The following is a 20561-nucleotide window of genomic DNA, read 5'->3' as shown; positions in this document are numbered from 1 at the left end:
TCATCTCTCCGGCGAGACTGAGAACTCTTGGAACTCTTTGCCTTCCGTGCGTCCCGTTTTGCCCGTCGCATCAAGAATGACTGGAGTGCAGTGAGTCCTGCGCCTCATCAGCCTGACTATGCTCCTCCTGAGCCTCAGTGTCAGTCATCTTCTCTTGCTTGGGGTCAGACTCTCTTCCTGACTCCTTAGGAATGGGGTTCACACAAATGGTAGATTTTCAGCCACGATTGGATTTTGGTGCCATTGCTGAAAACTTCAAACTGGGAGAAGAGTCTTTCAGTCAACGAGCTTCAGCTCGAGCCACTGTGATCGCCAAAATGGAATTGGAGCTGATCTCTTGAGACAGCTAATTCCAGTGTTGGAAGATTTCACCTACTAGTGTGGGAAGATTTCAGACAGCAGACTGGACAGGAATCAGAGACTAGACTGGAATGTCGATACTAAAATAAGAATTAGACTTATGTACTGGAAATAAGGTTCAGATTCAGATTCAGATTCAGAAGACTGGACGAGAAGTAAGTATAACTGAAATATATGCCATGATTGGGATTACAAATCAAGATTACAGCGAATATGATTTACAGAGAGAAAGTACAGCCGACAATACTGCCAATGATTCTCAAGTACAAGTATAGCCAAGGCGCTAACCCAAATGATAATAATTGCCAACCTGATTACAATGTAATGGGCCCTATTTATACACTTCGGGTTTACTGTAGTAATTACCATAGTAATTACTAAGTAATTCGATGTCCATATTCTAAGAAGACGTTCCCACATAGTGAACTATCTAGCCATCTACAATAGAATTTACTAGAATTATGCAAGTGAAGTTTCACTTTAACATTCTAAAACAATAGAATGCAAGAAAAGTCAAAACATGTCAGTATATGAAATGAAAGTGAAATAAACATTTAAGATAAGAATGTAAGAAAAGTCAAAACATGTCAGTATATGAAATGAGAGATGCCAACACTTTAACAGAAAAGGCTACTAGGTTGGAGGTCGAACCACCCTCTACATTTGCAGTTGTGCAACTTTGACCAGTTTGTGCCAATGAGCAGCCTAATGTTAATACTATTTCTTCGGAGTCCAAAGCTCCATGGGGGTGCCGCTCCCAAGCCGGATGATGGGTACCAAAGCACGCGATATGAAACCGCTCCTCATTGCTTTGCAAATCCGCTCCGTAATCTGCCTCTTCGTCTCCCAAACTGCTTCAGAAACCTCCTTTTCAACTCCAATTTCTCGGCTCTAGATGCTCCTCCCGTGAGACAATGCCTCTTTTTATCTCCAAGGGTGCTTGTAGGCTCTGGTGTTTTAGAACACTGCAGAGAAGAGTGCGACATTGTCACCAAGGAGGGGAAAACACCTATTGCCAAGCTAGGTTGTTGGCCTAGCATTTTAAAACACTGGCCACATCGCCTTTAGAACCGCCAGGCATGGGAGGTTACGAGGTGGAGCCACAGGGCTGTCTCTGCATTGTGTTTCAAAATGCAGATGTGGGAGGGGGCAAGGGCGGCATTGACAGGGTGCGCAACAAGAGGGTCCAACAGCAAAGGGCAGGTATCGACAACATTTTAAAACGTTGTCGCATGACAAGGGGGAACTAGTGCCGGCTAGAGGTGATCCACTACAAAGCGCCAGCATTTTGAAACGCTAGCGTTGGCTAGTTGGGCTCTTTTGGGACAGTGTTTTGCAACGCAGGGAGACTACAGGAGGGGAACGATGAGGGTGCCGACGACGAGATCTACTCTTCTTCTCCTCTTCAAGGTTGCTCCTCCACGCGAAGGGCTTCAAGCACGAGCTACACCAAGAAGCTCTAATACCATGTCAAAGTCAATGATGCGGAAGCGTAGAGACCAAGGGGAGAGAGAGAGAGAGAGAGAGAGAGAGAGAGAGAGAGAGAGAGAGAGAGAGAGAGAGAGAGAGAGAGAGAGAGAGAGAGAGAGAGAGAGAGAGAGTCTCCTGAATCAATCAACCTTGGCAATGAATAACTGAATGTGTATATAGCAAGCTCAATCAACCTTGGCAAGGGGTTGCTTAAATAGCAAGCTCAGTAAATTGCCCTACCCAAGATTTTGACAAATAAGTAAAACAAGTGAAAGAATCACGGTGGCTTTCTAAAATAATTAGAACGTGATAAAATCATTAGGTTGAGTTTAAGTAGAATCAGTGTTCAAGAAAAGATTGCCTCAGCCACTACAAGAGGTTGTGTGCTCTTGTGACGCTGTTAGCGACGGAAATACATTGGGTTTTTATAACCCCCGGCGTCACTAAAACCGTCGCTAAGAGCGTCGCTACGAGAGTGTCGCTATATGCGTCGCTATATAGCGACGCTCATAGCGACGCTTATAGCGACACTCATAGCGACGCTCATAGCGACGGTTATAGCGACGTTTACACAGAAGACTATAGCGACGCTACAGAGCCATAAATAGCGACGGTTATAGCGACGCTCGAGAGAAATTTTTTTTGGTGGCAGGGCATTCAACCCATCAACCATATTGTACTTGATTCACTTTTTAAAAAAAGTGCAAGGGTAGATAATAGACCTAAAATAGTCACCCACAAGATGCATTGTTTGCAAAATTGACAATTGTACACATCATAGGCAAAATGAATTGATTGGCAAATGTAATAATGACAATTGTACAACATCATAGGCATAAAGAATTGATTGGCAAAAGGAACCGCGGTGACAAATGTAATAATATACATGGTTCAAAAAGACGTATAAAATCCGTCTCAGGATACATAAGCTATGAGAAACCCTAAACTAATGCTATCTAGCTACGGCTAAACTGACGTCGTCTAGTCAGACGTCTCATCGCGTCCAAGCGGCGTATCTGTCGGATTCTGCAAAAAAAGACAATAAGACAGCTTTCAGTAAGTATAAACATATAACGACATTTATAAAACAATACAAAAAATAGAAAAGAGTAAACCCTAATACTAACCATGCCGCCGCGAGAACTCAGAATGTCCATCAGGGCGTTTAAGCCCTTCCTGCCTGCGTACTCGCGCTCGTACGGTGTGGGATCACGTCCTGTCATCGACCACTGTCAAAACATACAAAGATTTCATTATGTTAGAATTAAAAAACTCATAAACCCTAAACTATCGAACATAAAGAGCAATGCGAAAACACTTACAAAATCGGCCTCAAATGATGCCCATCCACCGCTCCCCAAGTGGTGCGAGCTCCCTGCCTCTACTCGCGCTCTGGCTGCATCCTTTTGTTGCTTCCACTTGTCGGGATTCTCGCGCGCTGCTTTCTTTGCATTCTTCCAATCTTCTTTGGACAGCCAATCTGGCCTGTTCCACCCATTCTTGATTGCTTTTTGCACTTCGGAACGCTTGTGTTTGCAGTATTCGCGCATTCGAATCTTCATCAGGTCTTCATTGAAGTGCTGAACCCGTGTTGGAACGGGAAACTCATCATGAAGTATGCTGATGACTCTGTTTTTTAAATCACTTGGTACTTCACTCCATTTGTTTAGTATGTAGTGTCTAAACAGCTGAGAGCAAAGACCACGCATGCGCGAGATCACCTTCTTGCCGTCATCATCCATGATGATGCCGCCGCTGAAGTCGATGGAGTAAGACAAGCCCTCTGGCCGGTGACGTGTGAACCTGGGTGTCCCGACAGGGGTCTCTAGCGGCGTGTCGATGGGGGTACGGACGTCAGGTGTCTCCACCAGCGTCTGGGCCCCGAAGCGAGGAGTGTCGAGTGGGGTGGCTCCTGGCGGAGTAGGTAGAGGTGTGTAGCTTCTAGGAACAGTCAGCCGTGCAAAACCTGGCGTAGATGGCGATGCTGTGGATGGTGTGGGGGCGGGCAAAGAAGGGGAGGGTAAAGAGCCTCGTCGAACACGAGGTGGTGTGGAGGCATCGGTGGCGGAATCCCCACAACAACCGCCACCGCCACCACTAGGGCGCCGGTGTCTAGACGAGTGTGAAGCTCGTCTCGTCGACGCCGAAGCTTCGGAGTGCGCCGAATGCTCCGAAAGAGAGGGAGATGCGGATGGAGTAGGAACGCGCGATGATGCGCCAGAGCGATGACGCTCCACGTACAATTGTCTCTGCTGCGGTGACAAAGAAGAAAGAAACTCCTCATCATCCATACCTGCATTAAACACACGAATATTTAAACTTAATATTGAATGAATAGAGTAGACAATGACGCAAAGACCATTAAATACAATGACGTAATGACGCATATAAATACAATGACGCAATGAATTGATTGATAGAAGAGGCAAGTCGAAAACTCAGAATTTTCAATCAAAAGATGTGAGCGCGAGTAGAAAAGAGCGTTATACACCATGGAAGGTACTTAGAGAGCCAGAGCTTTTACAACACGGAGCAAAATTGTTCAAATACAATATTTGTGGCTTTAAGAGATCTCTCTCTCATCCTCGCATAACTCAGCATAACTTCCTATATCTATATAGAGCTCTTCGTTTAAACACATATCCTCTGTTTCATTTTGTAGCTCCTCTGCATGCACCCCATATAGAGTAGTAGCATCTTGATGCTCGTCTGGCACCACCGCAGCGGCTTCTGATTGAGCATCTTCTCTGATCTCCTCCATTGATGCCGTTGTGATTGGCACATGGTAGCCTTCATACGTCCTTGCACTATGAGGGGCTACCTCTATGACGTACCACCAGTTTGATGTAGACTTTGTAGGATGAAATATTACCTGCCAGAGCCACATAACTTACATGAGAGCTTTCAAGCACATAACTTGTAAAAGGGGGATGTTAACTATTTACATACTTACTTGTTCACAATGCTCGGGAAGTACGAAAGTGTCTCTTAGGTCAGTCCATTTCTTAGTAGAATCCACCTCAAGAAAACCAGACTCTCCTCTACGCACAGTAACGTTGCGACCCTCCATGATTATCTTGAACCATTGCACGTCGAACAAGTCGACTAAAAATCCTCTGTAATTGATCCTCAAAATCTCTTGCAGCGTGCCGAAGTAAGTGAGTTCCGCCACCACAGGATCTGCATCAGAGGAACGTCGTCGACTAGACTGTTCAAATTTTGCCATGATTCCACAATCTTGAGTAAAACGCTTTTTGTCGATTCGTTCCACCCTAAAATGTCGACCTTTACACCATGCTGTTGTGTATGACTTATACTACAACGAACAAAGATTATGAGTGGCCGTTCAAACGTTTATAAATAAAGTTACTTGCTAGTCGTACATTGCAAAATTACCTTGGTCGCCATCCATAGCTAGGCCTAAGCGCAAATTTCGAGCTTCCCTGGCAAAATCCGACCATGTTCCATCTATATGTTTCCAGGCTGCGCAATCTGCAGGAATTCGTAGCACACCATTCGAAGATTTATTCTCCTCATGCCATGATGCTAGGGCGGCCATGGACTTACATTCGAAGAAATGCTTGATGCGAGGAAGCAGAGGAAAATGTCGCAAAACCTTTTGTGGAATTTTTGTCCTGTGGAGATCTACTCGATATCTTTCGGAATCACATTTCGGACACTTCTCATGTCTATGTATTCCCCTCTGAAAAGAATGCAGTCATTAGGACAAGCGTGGATAGAATTGTAATCCATCCCCAATTTTCGCAAAATGTTTCTTGCTTCATCTCGGGAATCTGGCATCACATTATCAGCTGGTAGTATGTGCTCTTTAAGCAATCTACACAACATAAAAATACGATACAGTCGTGTAAAAATCTATCAGATCATTATACATTTAGAGTTTTATTAAAGTAAACTAATTGTAATAGATCACCTAAAAAGCGCTGTGACGCTAGTGTCACTCCATCCAAACTTTGTCTGCATGTTGAGAAGAACCAGGAGTGCTTTCAATTTAGACATACATGCTCCATTATACAATGGCGTATCGGCTTCACTTTTCATATCATCATAGATAAGCCTTTCTGAATCCATGATCGTCTCGATCATTTCATCAATCTCGGGCTCAAACATTGCCTCGTTGGGAATGTGCTCTGCATGATCATCCCCCGAGCTGTCAGAGGCTACATCTTGTGGCCTCACATATGCTGCTTGACCAAAGCGCCTGCGAACACGTCTATTGGATTGCAAGATTGCTGCTTGTTGGCCAGCGTCAGAGTCCGACGAGTTATAATTGGCAACAACTCGATCTATAATAGATGGATCGAACTCGCCAAATTGGTGAACGTGCTGCAAAGAAACACGTCTTGTCCGTCGCACAGCATGCTTGCATTGATGACAAGGACATAAGACCCTCGTTGAGAGATAGGTGTTTCGGTTGGACGGTCCCACATCCTCGTCACTACTCATAATGAGGATAAAAATCTTATAACCTTGACAACAAATTTAATATTCTATTGGCATTCTTCGTCTTATCTCTCTCTCTCTCTCTCTCTCTCTCTCTCTCTCTCTCTCTCTCTCTCTCTCTCTCTCTTCCTCACATTCTCTAGTCATGTCCAATCCCCGCACACCTCGGTCTAGAGGTGCACGGAGATCAGAACCACCGGGTTATAATCTCGTCTTTATTGGTCAATACCTATATTTGTGGGTACAAGAAATCTACACACCCACGTCTACATGATACTGCATGTAGTGGACAAAACCCTTTGCCTCTTCTCTAGTGTAGCACTTCACAGCATCTTAACATCTTTTCATAGTAGATCTTTTCACTGTTCGTCTAACTCTAAACCCTAAACCCTAAACCGTAAGTAATTCTTGCGTGGACTCGATCTAACGTAAATAAGCGTAAATCTAAATAAACGTAAATCTAACTAAAAATAAACCTAAATCTAATTTAACGTAAGTCTACATCTAACCTAATCTTTAACGTCTTTTGGGATAGTTTCCTACGACGTTAAAACTCTCTTCTTCTTGTGTGTGTGTGTGTGTGTGTGGGTAAACCTAAATAAACCTAAGTCTAATCTAATATAACATAAATCTAAATCTAACGTAAATTATGTTATATTAAAAACAAAGAACTAAACTAACAGGGATTATAAGAACCTTAAAACTAATTTAACACATAATTTTTCACATAACTCGGCAAGAGTTGGCATTCTCATCACTAAAGATGTGAGAGTTAACTTCCGGCGGTGACGCTGCCTCATCTCCATCCACATGTGACGACAGCAATTGGCCCTTTAGACCGTTCTTGCTCTTGTTACTAACTTTGAAGTTGCTGTTGAATGACTAGAGGTTGTCTAGATGGTCATTGTGTCGGGGATGTAGTGACTCTTGCCGCCCTGAAGATCCACCTTCTTCCCTATCTTCTGAAGACATTTCACCAGTACTTTTGGATCGACGGAGCCCACCATGAGTGAAGGCAGCAATACCCTATATTCCATTGAGGGCTTTCTTCACCCGCTTCATGCAGGCATCGCAGTCTATGGAGACCTAAATCTAATCTAATATAACGTAAATCTAAATCTAGCGTAAATAAACGTAAATCTAGTTAAAAATAAACCTAAATCTAATCTAATTTAACTTAAATAAACCTAAATCTAATTTAACATAAGTCTACATCTAACCTAATCTTTAACGTCTTTTATGATAGTTTCCTACGACGTTATAACTCTCTTCTTCTTGTGTGTGTGCACGTGTGTGGATGTGTGTGCCAATAAAAAGAGATAAATGGTATAACCTTTGTATCACCCATGCCCAGTATGATAGATTGATTATGCCATTTCCCTCTTGAATAATAGGTCTTGAGCTCAACTCCTCGTCGGCTAGATGTTTAGGTCTTTTAACGACGTTAAATTAGTTTCTCTCTCTTTCTCTCTCAATGTGTGTGCGTTTTTTTTGGATCGTATGCATGTTTTCTCTCTCTTTTCCTCTTTCAATGTGTGCGTTTTTTGTTTATGCATGTTCTCTCTCTCTTTTCCTCTTTCAATGCTTGCGTTTTTTGTTTATGCATGCTCTCTCTCTCTTTTCCTCTCTCAATGTGTGTGTGCATTCTTTGTTTATGTATGTGTGTGTACGTTTTTGTTTATGTTTGTACTCTCTCTCTCTCTCTCTCTCTCAAAAACACTATGTGTGTGTGTGTATGTGTGTGTGTGTGTGTGTGTGTGTGTGAGAGAGAGAGAGAGAGAGAGAGAGAGAGAAAGAGGGGAAGGGAACATGAGAATGAGGAGAGGGAAGGAGCATACCTGGCTCTCCTTCCTCTCCTTGTGTGTGTGTGTGTGTGTGTGTGTGTGTGGAGAAGAAAAAGAGAGAGAGAGAGAGAGAGAGAGAGAGAGAGAGAGAGAGAGAGAGAGAGAGAGGAAGAGCGTTACCTGCTCCTTGCTTGAGGGCGCCGAAAAACTCAGATTTGAAATCTGAGTTTTTGGGCGCGCTCGATTATTTTTTTAGCCCAGCCGGCGTCGCTATGAGCGTCGTTATGAGCGTCACAAATTTCTTTGTAAATTTGCGACGCTCATAGCGACGCCGGGAATTTTTTTTTTGAGCGTCGCTGTGTGAGCGTCGCTAATATGAATAGCCTCTTGTAGTGAGCTTAGCCTTGAGCTGGTTGAAAATGGAGACTACCTGGTTGCAAACCATGGTAAAGGGAAGAAAAACTGGTGAAATATGTGAGAAAATAGTTCAAAAATCCTGTAAATTTTAAATTTATGCTAGTATTTCCGGTTTGCTTCTTTGTGGGAAGGAACTCAGTCGATGGTTGCTTAATAAAAGAGACTTTTTTAATATTAACTAGAATTAAGTTATAGAATCTAAGGAAACTCAAGCCATGTGAGGCTATGAAATGCAATGTGAAATTAAAAAAACTCATTGATATATATGTGTGTGTGTATCCATAGAATTTACTAGAATTATGCAAGTGAAGTTTCACTTTAACATTCTAAAACAATAGAATGCAAGAAAAGTCAAAACATGTTAGTATATGAAATGAAAGTGAAATAAACATTTAAGATAAGTCTCCATCATGGCACTAAAAACAATGAAAGTCTCCCATGCCAATAATAATGGGATCACATTGGGTAGTTCACTAGAGATGCCAACACTTTAACAGAAAAGGCTACTAGGTTGGAGGTCGAACCACCGTCTACATTTGCAATTGCGCAACTTTAACCGGTTTGTGCCAATGAGCAGCCTAATGTTAATACTATTTTTCGCACTGTTTCAACTTTCTTTTTGGCGCTGTCAATCCACTCAACCATGCAGTTCATTCACGCATGAGGTTTTTAGCCTTCAGAAGGCCATAGGAGAGTGGGTGGAGAATTGGTGCACTTTTTGGACCGTTGATTAAGAATCAGGGATTGTCAACACATGTCAGGTGAGCTTGTTTTAAAATGTATATGGATCTTTCCATCATTGTAGCTTGGCCTTTTCTTTTAATGCTCAATTGACTTCTTTGTATTGTACAGGTTATATTTTTGTTTTATAATGTAAATGGATTTTTTCATCATTGTAATTTGGTCCCTTTACTTAATCCTCACTTGATTTTTTTTCTTTTTTAAATCTTTGTTTAGTTTATAAGTTTTATAAAGGTTATTTTTCATTTTTTTTTAATGTAAGTGTCTCTTTTCATCATTGTAATTTGGTCCCTTTATTTAATGTTCACTTTGCTTTTTTTTAAAAAAAATGTTTAGTTTATAAATAGATCTCTTCATTTAAAGATCTAATGATTTTTTTGTCAACTTTTTGATTTAAAATATACTTTTCTCCTTGTAAATTTTATTTTCATTTACAGATAATTTCTAACTAAAAAAATATAAATTATCCTTAAATGAAAGAAATTTTTACTAGTAAGATTTTTTTCTTCAACTTTTGGTTTTGATATGCAGATGTCACCTTATTACTTTATTGCATGTATTGTCAATAAGGATTAGCTTTAGAAAATTTTCACAACTAAAGAATTTTTTTTCGACTTTTTGTTTTGATATGTAATTGTCACCTTGTTTTTTAGTGCATGTATTATTATTAGGGATTAGGTTTAAACATTTTCAATATTCATTTCTATTCTAAAGATATTATGGATTTCTTTCATTTAATAGCATACATCATTTTATTGTGTAATTTGTTTTATGCATATATTTATACAAGAATTCAATCAATTCCTAAACTCTCACTAATATTTTATATGCTTTATGTTTTCATGTCGAGGTCGATTTATATAACACTCATACATAAGGACATAAGAAAAAGAGAATATTTTTTGTGATTCTTTTACTGTTGAATTGGATTGTTGGATGTTCTCCATGTCGCATTTTGAACGTTTTTGGATTTTGATGTGTGCATATGAGAGTGCCCCCCCACTCTCACTTCGTTGGAATCGAGGTAGTTAGCTCTCTCTCTCTCTCTCTCTCTCTCTCTCTCTCTCCCCCCGCAGTAAATCTTGTCAATGCATTGATTTCAGCATATATAGGCCTAGGTAATAATTCTGCTACTTTTTTCTGAAATTTCTGCTACGCGAGTTCCTTTCACGCTAATAAATTGCGGGCTTTGCTTTTTACAAAAGGAACGCCAATCATCATTGCTATTTTTTATCTCCGGTGCTCATCTTCCTGCTAATAAACCTGCTGCCCATCTTCCTCGATTGTGATCGTGCCAACCGCGTGATGTGATAGCTGAGAAAAAAGTACCAATCCAGGCGCAGTACTCCTGCTGCATGCAGGCTGCCGGCCATGACGTAAATGAAGCAGCTTCTTGATGAAGTCGTCCGGTCATCGACACGTACCTAGCTACGGGCCGAGCTCCATTGTGGGCCATTAAAGACGTTGTGGGCAACCAAGGAGGTGATTATACATAGAAGCGGCTCTACAGCTGCTGGAGAAGGGACATGCATGAGGAAGGAGCTCATGATGAGAGAGCAGCCCCTTTAGCGAATATGAGGAACAAGTCCGGATCCCTCGCCTTCTGGACGCTCTTCTCGTTTGCAGACTCTTTTGATGTTCTATTGATTGTGCTTGGCACGTTCGGGGGTTTACTCGCCGGAGCTCCTCTCCCCGTTGGTACCTTCCTGTTTGGCCGGGTTTTGGAAGACATATATTTTGGATCTGCTGACCTCGACGCGCAGCAGAAAAGAATGGCTTGTGAGAGAAAGGAAGAAAGAGAGAGAGAGAGAGAGAGAGAGAGAGAGAGAGAGAGCACGCAGAGGCGTGGGCAAAAAGGCGATAGGCCAGAATGAGATATATTTTCTATTCCCAAGGTAGTGGTTTTATACAGTTATGGAGACAGTTACACGTTCATGCGATTCATTGAGGTGCATGCCGTTTGGCATCTGACCACGTGTGTGGTGCGTGGGTTGCTGACTTGTGTGATGACATGGATTAATCGTCCAACACGCCCCCATAAGACATGTCGTCATACAAGGGCATCCATGCGATACAGATTCATGGTGAATGCAAGGCTACATGCGTGAGGTTTGTACATCATGTTTATGCAAATCTACATGATGCGATTTTGACATCTCAGCTACAAATTGATCAGCCCGGATCAATAGTTAACTTTTCAATGAAGAAATCCAACTCGGATCTTTTTTTTGTACGAGCTTTGATTGGTTCTTTCTGGTCCGCGACATGTATGCTTTCAAGAGCTTGAACACCACATATTCGCCCCCACAAGCGAAATGAAAGCACACATCCATCTTTGGGAGTGTTAGTCGATGTCGAGGATAAGGTGTACTGGTAGTAGAGTAGATTGTAGAGGTTGGCCACTTGATATATGAGAATGGAGATGGGCAGGACTAGAGAGTTGAGGCAAACAGCCTGCTGTTGTTAGCATCTCCTGCATGGTAAGGTGATAGTTTGAAGAGAGTGGCTCGGGACGGGAAGTTGCGACGTAGTGATCAATTTGTCCGCCGGGATCAAAGGCAATGGAAGGCCATGAAGTTAGGAAAACCTGTGTTGTTTACAAGTGATCTTGCAGCACTCTATTTGTCAGTGAAAGATGAATGGCTTTGGTAAGTGTCAAAGGAAAATACATGCTTGTATCAGCGCCCTGAGTGTTGGTGTGGAGGGGTCTCTCAATGGGTAGAGGGTGGAAATGATGCTCAGGTGAAAGAGGGACAACAATATAAGCTTCAAGTAAATCCAATATGGATGCTGGATTGGAAGAAGTATTCAAGGTAGCTTGAAGGAAAGTTGGAGCAGCGTTCGGATCAGCATTGCATGTTGAGCTGACAGCCTCAAATGGAGCTTGGTAGATTGCTTCATCAATTCCTTCATGGTAGTGGATCAGGGTAGTTTCTTTTCCTGGAGGGACTCCAGAGACTGGACTGGCAGCCGGGAGTAAGGCGGAGGAAGTTGAATGGTCATCTGCATTGTGTCCATTGCAATTGCAAGGCAAGGTGGTGCGCATAGCAAGGTTGGGCGCTACAAGAGCATTCCATGCATAAGAAGCAGCATGAAGAGGGTGGGAGAGTGCAGTGTTGCAAGTTGGAGGAGACTGTGAGGCTGAAGTCCTGCGGGCGCTTGCTTTAGGGAGGTGAGCCTCAAGATAAGCGACTTGAGGTTCAAAGTGCCATAGATGAGCTTCAGTAGCAGCGGGGAGGCATCGTGCAGTCATCCAGAAGCCATGGAGACATGCAAGCCGCTTCACCAATAGCGGGATTGGGAGCAGCGACAATTTCATCACCGTCTTGGGCTGCTTCGTCCTCTTCTGCAAAGGAGGAGGCAATCTTGGCCGCAGCAGGTTCGTCTCCACGAGGTCCGTCTGCCAGGGCCATTGCATCAGGGTCGTTGTCGACAGCAAGGTTGTCGGCTGCAACTGCTTCTTCAATTACAGCAGGGTTGACTTCGTCTGCAGTTGGTGCTTCTGCAGGGATTGCTCCAAGGGCGACAGCAACGTGCGTGCCATCAATTTTGATGGCAACGAGGTTCGCAACGACAGCAATGGTTGCTATGATGGCTACACTTGTAGTAGTCGCGGCAACAAGGGCATCCTTCTTGGCCGTAGCATTAGGTAATTCGAGAGGGGTGGTGGCCGTGCTTTGAGCACCAGTAGCGGATTGTGTCTGGTTGTGTTGAGACACAACTTTGTCTTCTTCTGCAGGGGTGGCGGCAATATTGACCGCAGTAGGCTCGTCTGCAGGTTGTGCCGCAGGCGTGACGTCAGTCACAGTTGCATCGCTGGCTGCCCGCACTTCGTCTGCAGCGGTTGCATCAAGACGGCAGGTAGGGTTGTGGCAACAAGATTTACAGCAGCGGCGACGTGTGCAGTAGGTTCGGCAGCTGCAGCAATGGTGGTAGTTGCGGTATCAATTGCTTTGGGAGGGCACGTGCTCGAAGAGCAGCCACATGCGTGTATAGGCTCAACTGCACCACGAACCGGATGATGTGGGACATCATCAGTAAGGCTCCTAAGGAAGATTTGAATTGCGATTTCTTCATCAGCCATGCTTGGCTGGATGAGTTGGCGTCTGCCAGGGTTCGGAAAGGTACTGCGCAGAGGGGTTGTGGTGGGACACTTCCAAGGTGAGCCAAGATCACCACTTCGATGATACCATGTGAGAGAAAGGAATAGAGAGAGAGAGAGAGAGAGAGAGAGAGAGAGAGAGAGAGAGAGAGAGCACGCAGAGGCGTGGGCTAGAAGCAGGCCTTAAATTTGGAGGCCATTTTGGGCGTCATTGGCATTTTGGGCATCAAATGAAGGCTAGAATGGTCCACAAAGGCTTCACCATGAAACTTTCTTGCTAGGAGCAAGGTGTCATTAGACTCCCAAGTATAAGGAGTAGGGTGTTATATATATATATATATATATATATATATATATATATATAATGTGTTGTAACTTGTGTATTCTTATTATCTCAAGGTTAGATACTTCAAAATACTATGCAATTTTGAATATGAGCTCTCTCATGTTTCAAATGTTTATTATGAATGCATGCATGTGTAGAGGTGTCACTTGTTATATTGTAGTGACATAGTATCGTACAATGTTAAGCGTCATTTGAACTGCACAACACAAAAATCGATTGACGCCCAACTTTTATAGGCTGAGTGTAATTTGAAGCTCGATAAATGTAGACTAGGAGTCGTATATATTTAACCAAAATCTAAGGGAGGGAGTCAACTTTAGGGCATGGCAAGAAGGCGATAGGCCAAAATGAGATATATTTTCTATTGCCAAGGTAGTGGTTTTATACAGTTATGGAGACAGTTACACGTTCATACAATTCATTGAGGTGCATGCCGTTCGGCATCTGACCACGTGTGTGGTGCGTGGGTTGCTGTGTGTGGTGCGTGGGTTGCTGACTTGTGTGATGACATGGATTTATCATCCAACATGGCTAAGGTGCAAATTTGTCATCTCTCTCTCTCTCTCTCTCTCTCTCTCAAGCTTGTTACTTGATGGAGAAAACTAAAAGGTGTTTTGATACTTAAAAACAATGCATTTTTGCATGCAGACCGCCTATCATGGCTTCATAGCAGGATTGATTGCAGCTGCTGCATATTTCCTGCGTAAGACTCTACCCATGACCTTATCTTTAATGACCCATGCGTCCACCAGCCGCATACTACTTATGAGCCTATAAGGCTAAAATATTGTTTGCTAATTGTGGGTGCATTAACATCAACATGCAGAGGTGAGTTGCTGGATGAATGTGGGGGAAAGGCAAGCAGAGAGGATACGATACCTCTACTTGCAAGCTCTACTGAGGCAAGACCTCTCTTTTTATGATCAAGAGGTCACCACAGGAGCTATGGTGGAGAGCTTGACTGTTGACACAATCCACATCAAGCAAGCAACCGGAGAAAAGGTGAGTTGAGAAAAGGTGCACGCATACATGAGTTACCATTAAAGGAGATATACATGCAATGTTTGTAAAGCCTTGTGGCTTGAAGAACACCACATACGCACTCACATAAGGTGCACTCATACAGCTACCATGGAAGGAGATACATGCAACATTTGTGGAAATGGAAGGCTTAATAGTAAACATCACGTACTACAAAAGGATCATGATGCCCTATTGCAAATTCCTCACATTTCATAGAAGATTCATTGTAGCACTCCTGGCTTTGATTTTCCTTGAGATAAAGTACTTTTCTCTTTACTTGACTTGCTTTTCAGGTTGGAAAGCTCTCTCAAACTCTCGGCAGCCTCTTAAGTGGGTATATTATTGCCTTCACCCAAGGATGGAAGCTCACCCTTGTTGCTTGCACTATCATCCCTTTCTTTCTTTTCTCTGGCTACGTCATGGGCTTGATTGTTCCCAAGATTTCAAGGAATGTGTTTGCTGCAAACGGCCAAGCGGGCTGCATCATCGAACGAGTGATTGCCGCGATAAAGACGGTAACCTCGTCAAATTGTGCATACTCAAGACTATATTATATATTTATCCACCATGGACGTTTATACATTAGTGGGCCGTTTGCCTATATCTTCAATTTTAACAAATTTGCAACCACATGAACAATGCAAATTTTCAAAAAAATGCAAAGATGTCATTGAAAAACACTCGATTCCTCGCTTAATAGAATGTCAGGTCTTTGATTTTCTCAGGTTGTGCCCTTTGGGGGTGAGAAGAAAGCAGTGCAGGCATATGACAAGGCTCTAAGGAAACCGGGTAGAGCAAGCTTGCACAGTCGGTAGCTGCAGGGATAGGGGTTGGCGTCATAATATTTTGCACATTTAGCATGTATGCATATACATTGTGGTTCGGAGCAGTCTTAATTGTACATGGAGGTTATACTGGGGGTAGGGTGATCACGGTGCTCTTTACAACATCGTAAGTCAGCTTGTTTGATCACTTTTTTAGTTTGTATGCAAAGAAAATTTAGAACATTTCCATTGAACACTGGTTAATCAATTGCAATGCCATGTGAGGTGATCATGGTTGTGGAAAAGCATTTTCATGGTGATATCTGGGCCATCATAAATTTGCCTTGTCAATCTATTTTGCTTATCTACGGCTCTAGGACAATGCGTGCCAAGCTTGACTGCAATCTCCGTTGGCATTGCTGCCGCGAACAAGATGTTTGAAATAATGAACATAGTACCTTGCGTCGACATTGCTAATGAAATTGGGCTTGTTCTGGATGGATTGAAAGGTGAAATTGAGTTCAATAATGTAAGCTTCGCATATCCGACGCGGCCAGATCATCAAGTCTTTATTGATTTCTCATTGCGCATTCGGATGGGGACAACAGTAGCTCTCGTGGGGGAGAGTGGCAGTGGAAAGTCAACCGTGGTCAGCTTGATAGAGCGGTTCTATGATCCACTTAGCGGACAAGTGAAAATTGATGGCATTGATCTGAGGGACTTGAAGCTAAGTTGGTTTCGACGGCAAGTAGGGCTAGTGTCACAAGAGCCTGTGTTGCTACATGGTTCAGTAAGGGACAACATAACATATGGAAGAGAGAATGCGACAGAGGAGGAAATACATGTTTCTGCTGAAATTGCGAATGCAGCAGATTTCATCATGCAGTTGCCCCAAGGGATGGATACAGTGGTGGGCCAAGGAGGGTTGCAACTTTCAGGAGGGCAAAAACAACGCATCGCAATTGCACGTGCTGTGTTGAAGGATCCCCACATTCTGTTGTTGGATGAGGCCACTAGCTCTTTGGATACAAAGTCAGAGACTTTGGTGCATGCGGCGCTAGATAGGGCAATGCAGGGGCGTACTACCCTCATCATCGCGCATCGCCTCACTACAGTGAGGGGTGCCCATTTCATTGCTATCATACAACGTGGATGCATCGTTGAACAAGGTATGCTCTTACGACTATATATATATATATATATATATATATATAAAAAAGAGAGAGAGAGAGAGAGAGAGAGGAATAAGAGGAAGAAGAAGAAGCAATAGTTATATTAGAAGAACCAATCCTCAAAGATTTATCCAATCACTTTATCTTGCATGCATTCTTAGCCTTTAAATTGGATGCATAGTTAAAGGGGATGGATCCTTTGCACACTTGATTATTTGAAAAATCTGGAATGTACCTGTGAGTTTTGTAAACCACAAAATCAAAAGAGGAATATAAGTGTACCTTCCCAATAGTATACGTTTGCAATCTGCATCCATATGGCGACTTCTGCAAACATGTTGATTGTGGCATTCACTTTTGCTTTCATGCCTACCATTACCTATGCTACTTCTGATGTACTTGGTTTCAGGGTATGTTGGATCTTCCTTATTCTCCGTCTGTAGGCTCACACACACACATACACAAAGTCGCAGTCTTTAGGACACCCCATCTGGCATACATATCGATCAAAACAAGACCAAGCATGACATCTTTCTCCAGGAGCCCCCGCTTTGCATCTGCTGAAAACAGCCTAAAGCTTTTTGGCGCTGCCCTTTTGGAGCAAACCCTGCAATTAAGAGAGAGGTCATCACTTTGCATCTGTTGCACACAAACTAGAGCTTTCTAGCCCTGTTCTTGTGGGGCAAATCCTACAATCGGCGTGTTCCAAGAGTCCACACTCCAGACAAGAAGCTTTTTGAGAAGTTTTGGTGCTCTTTGAAGTGCACCACATTTACCAAACATGTCAACCAAGGCATTGCAAAGCATGACATCTTTTCAACGACCCCTGACTAACAATATCAGTGCGAATTTTTATGGCCATATCAGCATCTTGCATAGAGCACTCCAAGAGACGACGTTCCGGACAAGAAGCTCATCAAGAACTAGCTTTTTATCCTGCTCCTGTTGTGCATATCCCACAATCAGTCAAGCACTTTTTGTGCTTCCTGAAGTGCACCACATTTGGCACACATGTCAAATGCCAAGTACGACATCTTTTCAAGATAATCTTGCATAGAGCCACGTGCCTTCAAGATGCACGCTTGTGTGATTGCATCAGGAGAGGTCCTTGCTTTGCATCCACTAAAAACAGCCTAGAGCATTCTGGCCCTGCTTCTGTTGTGAGTGTGATTGCATCAGGATAGGGATGGCTTTGCATCCACTTAAAACAGCCTAGAGCTTTCTAGCCCTGCTCCTATTGTGCGTATCCCGCAATCAATGCACTCCAAGAGACGACGTACTGAACATGAAGCTTCTCAAGCACTAGCTTGTTAGCCCTGCTCCTGTTGGCCACAGCTACCTCGGGGTCATTCCCAAGTGCTCTCAGGAGCCCGCTAAGCCCAAGCACGACATCTCTTAACAAGAGCATCTTGCTTAGAGCCACATACCTTCAAGATGCATACGTAGGTGATAGCGTCTCTCGCTTCGCATCTATTGAAAACAGTCCCAAGCTTCCTGACCCTGCCCCTTTTGGGCATATATTGCAATCAGTGCTTTCCAAGAGACAACATCCCTCACAAGAGCACCACATTTGGCAAAAATATCGACAAAGGCATTGCTGAGCACATCGATATTTTGCAACAGCCCCTGAATTTTTATGCCCATATCGATATCTTGCATAGAGCGACATGCCTTCAAGATACACGCGTTTGTGATTGCACGTAGAGACAAGCCCTCGCTTCGCATATGCTGAAAACTGCCTGGAGCTTTCTGGCCCTGCTCTCCTGTTGCGCGTATCCCACAATCAATGCACTCCAAGAGACGACATTCCGGACAAGAAGCTCCTCAAGCAATTTTTGTGCTTTTTGAAGTGCACCACATTTGGCATACATATAGACCGAGGCATTGCTTAGCATGACAACAGCCCCTGACTAACAATATCAAAATGAATTTTTAAGCCCATATAAGCATCTTGCATAGAGTCACATGCCTTCAAGATGTATGCATAGGTTATTGCATCGGGACAAATGCCTTCACCTGGCATTTGCTGAAATTAGCTTAGAGATTTCTGGCCCTACTCCACTTGTGTGTATCCCGCAATCAGTGCACGCCATTGTCACAAGACGGGCACCACGTGCCAATAGAAAAGAACAGACTTTAAGCATTTCATTAACAATTGAACAGAGAGAGAGAGAGAGAGAGAGAGAGAGAGAGAGAGAGAGAGAGAGAGAGAGAGAGAGAGAGAGAGAGAGAGAGAGAGAGAGAGAGAGAGAGAGACGACACGCAACATAGAGTGGCGGAATTTCACCCCAGAGAGTATTGGCCCCAAACCTTGGCGCCCCTTTCGGTGTTTCTTTATATTACATCAACACAGTACAATCCGGTACTCCAGACTCTGCACCTTCTCCAAGAAGCTTGCGAGAGAATGAGTCCTAACCTCATATTTAAAGGCCCTTGGCCTGAAAAGCAATTTACATGAAAAGCCTTCAAACTCAAAAGCATCTGGTCCAAAAGCAAAGCCGAAAAGCTACCAACGTAAATAACGAAAATCCATACAACCTGCCACATCATCATGTCAGTGCAATTTTCAAAAACGTGTCACGTCATCAGTTTGTGTGAGTGTGCGCGCATGTGTGTGTGTGTGTGCAGGTCCTGCTTTATTTTAATCCTTTGTCACTTGGGGCCCTATTGGACAGTTGCTAGGACTTCTTCTGTTGCTTATTCTTCTTAGGGTAGACCCCTCGGCCGACATCTGCAAGTTGGCTCCCTTCTTCAGGGCTTTGACACGTCAGCAGTTTGTTACAGCCATTCCGAAAAGTAAGCTCCTCTAGCCTTTGTACTTTTTGAAGTTTCAAGTGCACCACATTTGACATTCATATCGACGAAGGCAGTGCCAAGCACGATTTCTCTTTTCAATAACATCTTGCAGAGAGCCACATGCCTTCAAGATGCACGCGTGGGTGATGGGTGATAGCGTTTTCTCACTTCCCATCTGCTGAAAACAGCCCAAAGCTCGTCAAGGACTTGGTGCGCTCAAACAAGTCCCCCACACTTGACATACATACAGACCAACATGTTGGCTAAGTATGTGTTATTTTCAAGTAACCCACTATCGCAAATCTCAACATGTATCCTGCTGCCTCAATGCAAATCCTTGTTCTTAGCACAGTCTTTAAGTGAGATCACAAAAGAAAGAGTCATCTCTTCCTCTTCATTTTTGCTTGTGTAGAGGATATTGCTATGCCCTGTGAAAATGAAGCGAGTGCTGCATAGAGAGAATCGAGTGTGTGTGTGTGCGCCAGGGGGAGGGGAGGGGAGTGTCTGTGTGCATACAAAGAGTGCTTTATGAAGTATAGCACATCTGGCATACATGTCAACCAAGGCAATGCCAAGTACAACGTTTCTTTTCTACAGCCCCTAGCTAACAATATCATCGTGAATTCCTTTTCCCATATTAGCATCTTGCCTAATGCCACATGCGTTCAAGATACAAGAGTACGCGATTGCATTTGGATAGCAGTCCTCTCTTTGCATATGCTGAAAACAGCCCAGAGCTTCTTGGCCCTACCTCTGTTGGGCATATCCGCGATAAGTGCATTCCAATAGACTACATTCCAGATAGCAAGCATTTTTTGTGCTTTATGAAGTACACCACATTTGACATGCATGAATAACAATATCATCGTGAACTCTTTTGCCGATATCAACATCTTGCATGATGTCAGATGCCTTCAAGCTGCACGTGTAGGTGATTGCATTTTCTCTCTCTGCATCTGCTGAAAACAGCCCAGAGCTACCTGGCTCTGCATGCCTTCAAGATGCACGCATAGGTGATTTCATCTTGACAAAGGTCATCACTTTGCATCTGCTGAAAACAGCCTAGAGCTTTTTGTCCATGCTCCCGCATGCACTGATTGTGGGTATCCCGCAATCAGTGCA

At 43.4% G+C, this 20561-nt stretch overlaps 1 protein-coding gene and 1 pseudogene across 1 annotated transcript; one reads left to right on the top strand and one right to left on the bottom strand.

Annotated features, from left to right (window-relative positions):
* Positions 1–11580: 11580 nt before the first annotated feature.
* Positions 11581–12282, bottom strand: LOC147448583 (uncharacterized; annotated as a pseudogene).
* Positions 12283–12506: 224 nt separating this feature from the next.
* LOC147448582 (ABC transporter B family member 21-like) lies at positions 12507–16824 on the top strand. The gene is made up of 8 exons (XM_086521420.1): positions 12507–12885; positions 12976–13097; positions 14333–14387; positions 14511–14686; positions 15001–15222; positions 15433–15518; positions 15829–16640; positions 16805–16824. Exons 1-8 carry the CDS (start codon positions 12507–12509, stop codon positions 16822–16824), a joined length of 1872 nt encoding a protein of 623 aa, XP_086377546.1.
* The last annotated feature ends 3737 nt before the right edge of the window (positions 16825–20561 follow it).

This window comes from Adiantum capillus-veneris, chromosome 10 (assembly GCF_014529385.1).
Source record: "Adiantum capillus-veneris isolate H3 chromosome 10, ASM1452938v2, whole genome shotgun sequence".
NCBI lineage: Eukaryota > Viridiplantae > Streptophyta > Polypodiopsida > Polypodiales > Pteridaceae > Adiantum > Adiantum capillus-veneris.
Note: the sequence above shows the minus strand (reverse complement) of the source record. Positions and strands in the feature narration are given on the sequence as shown.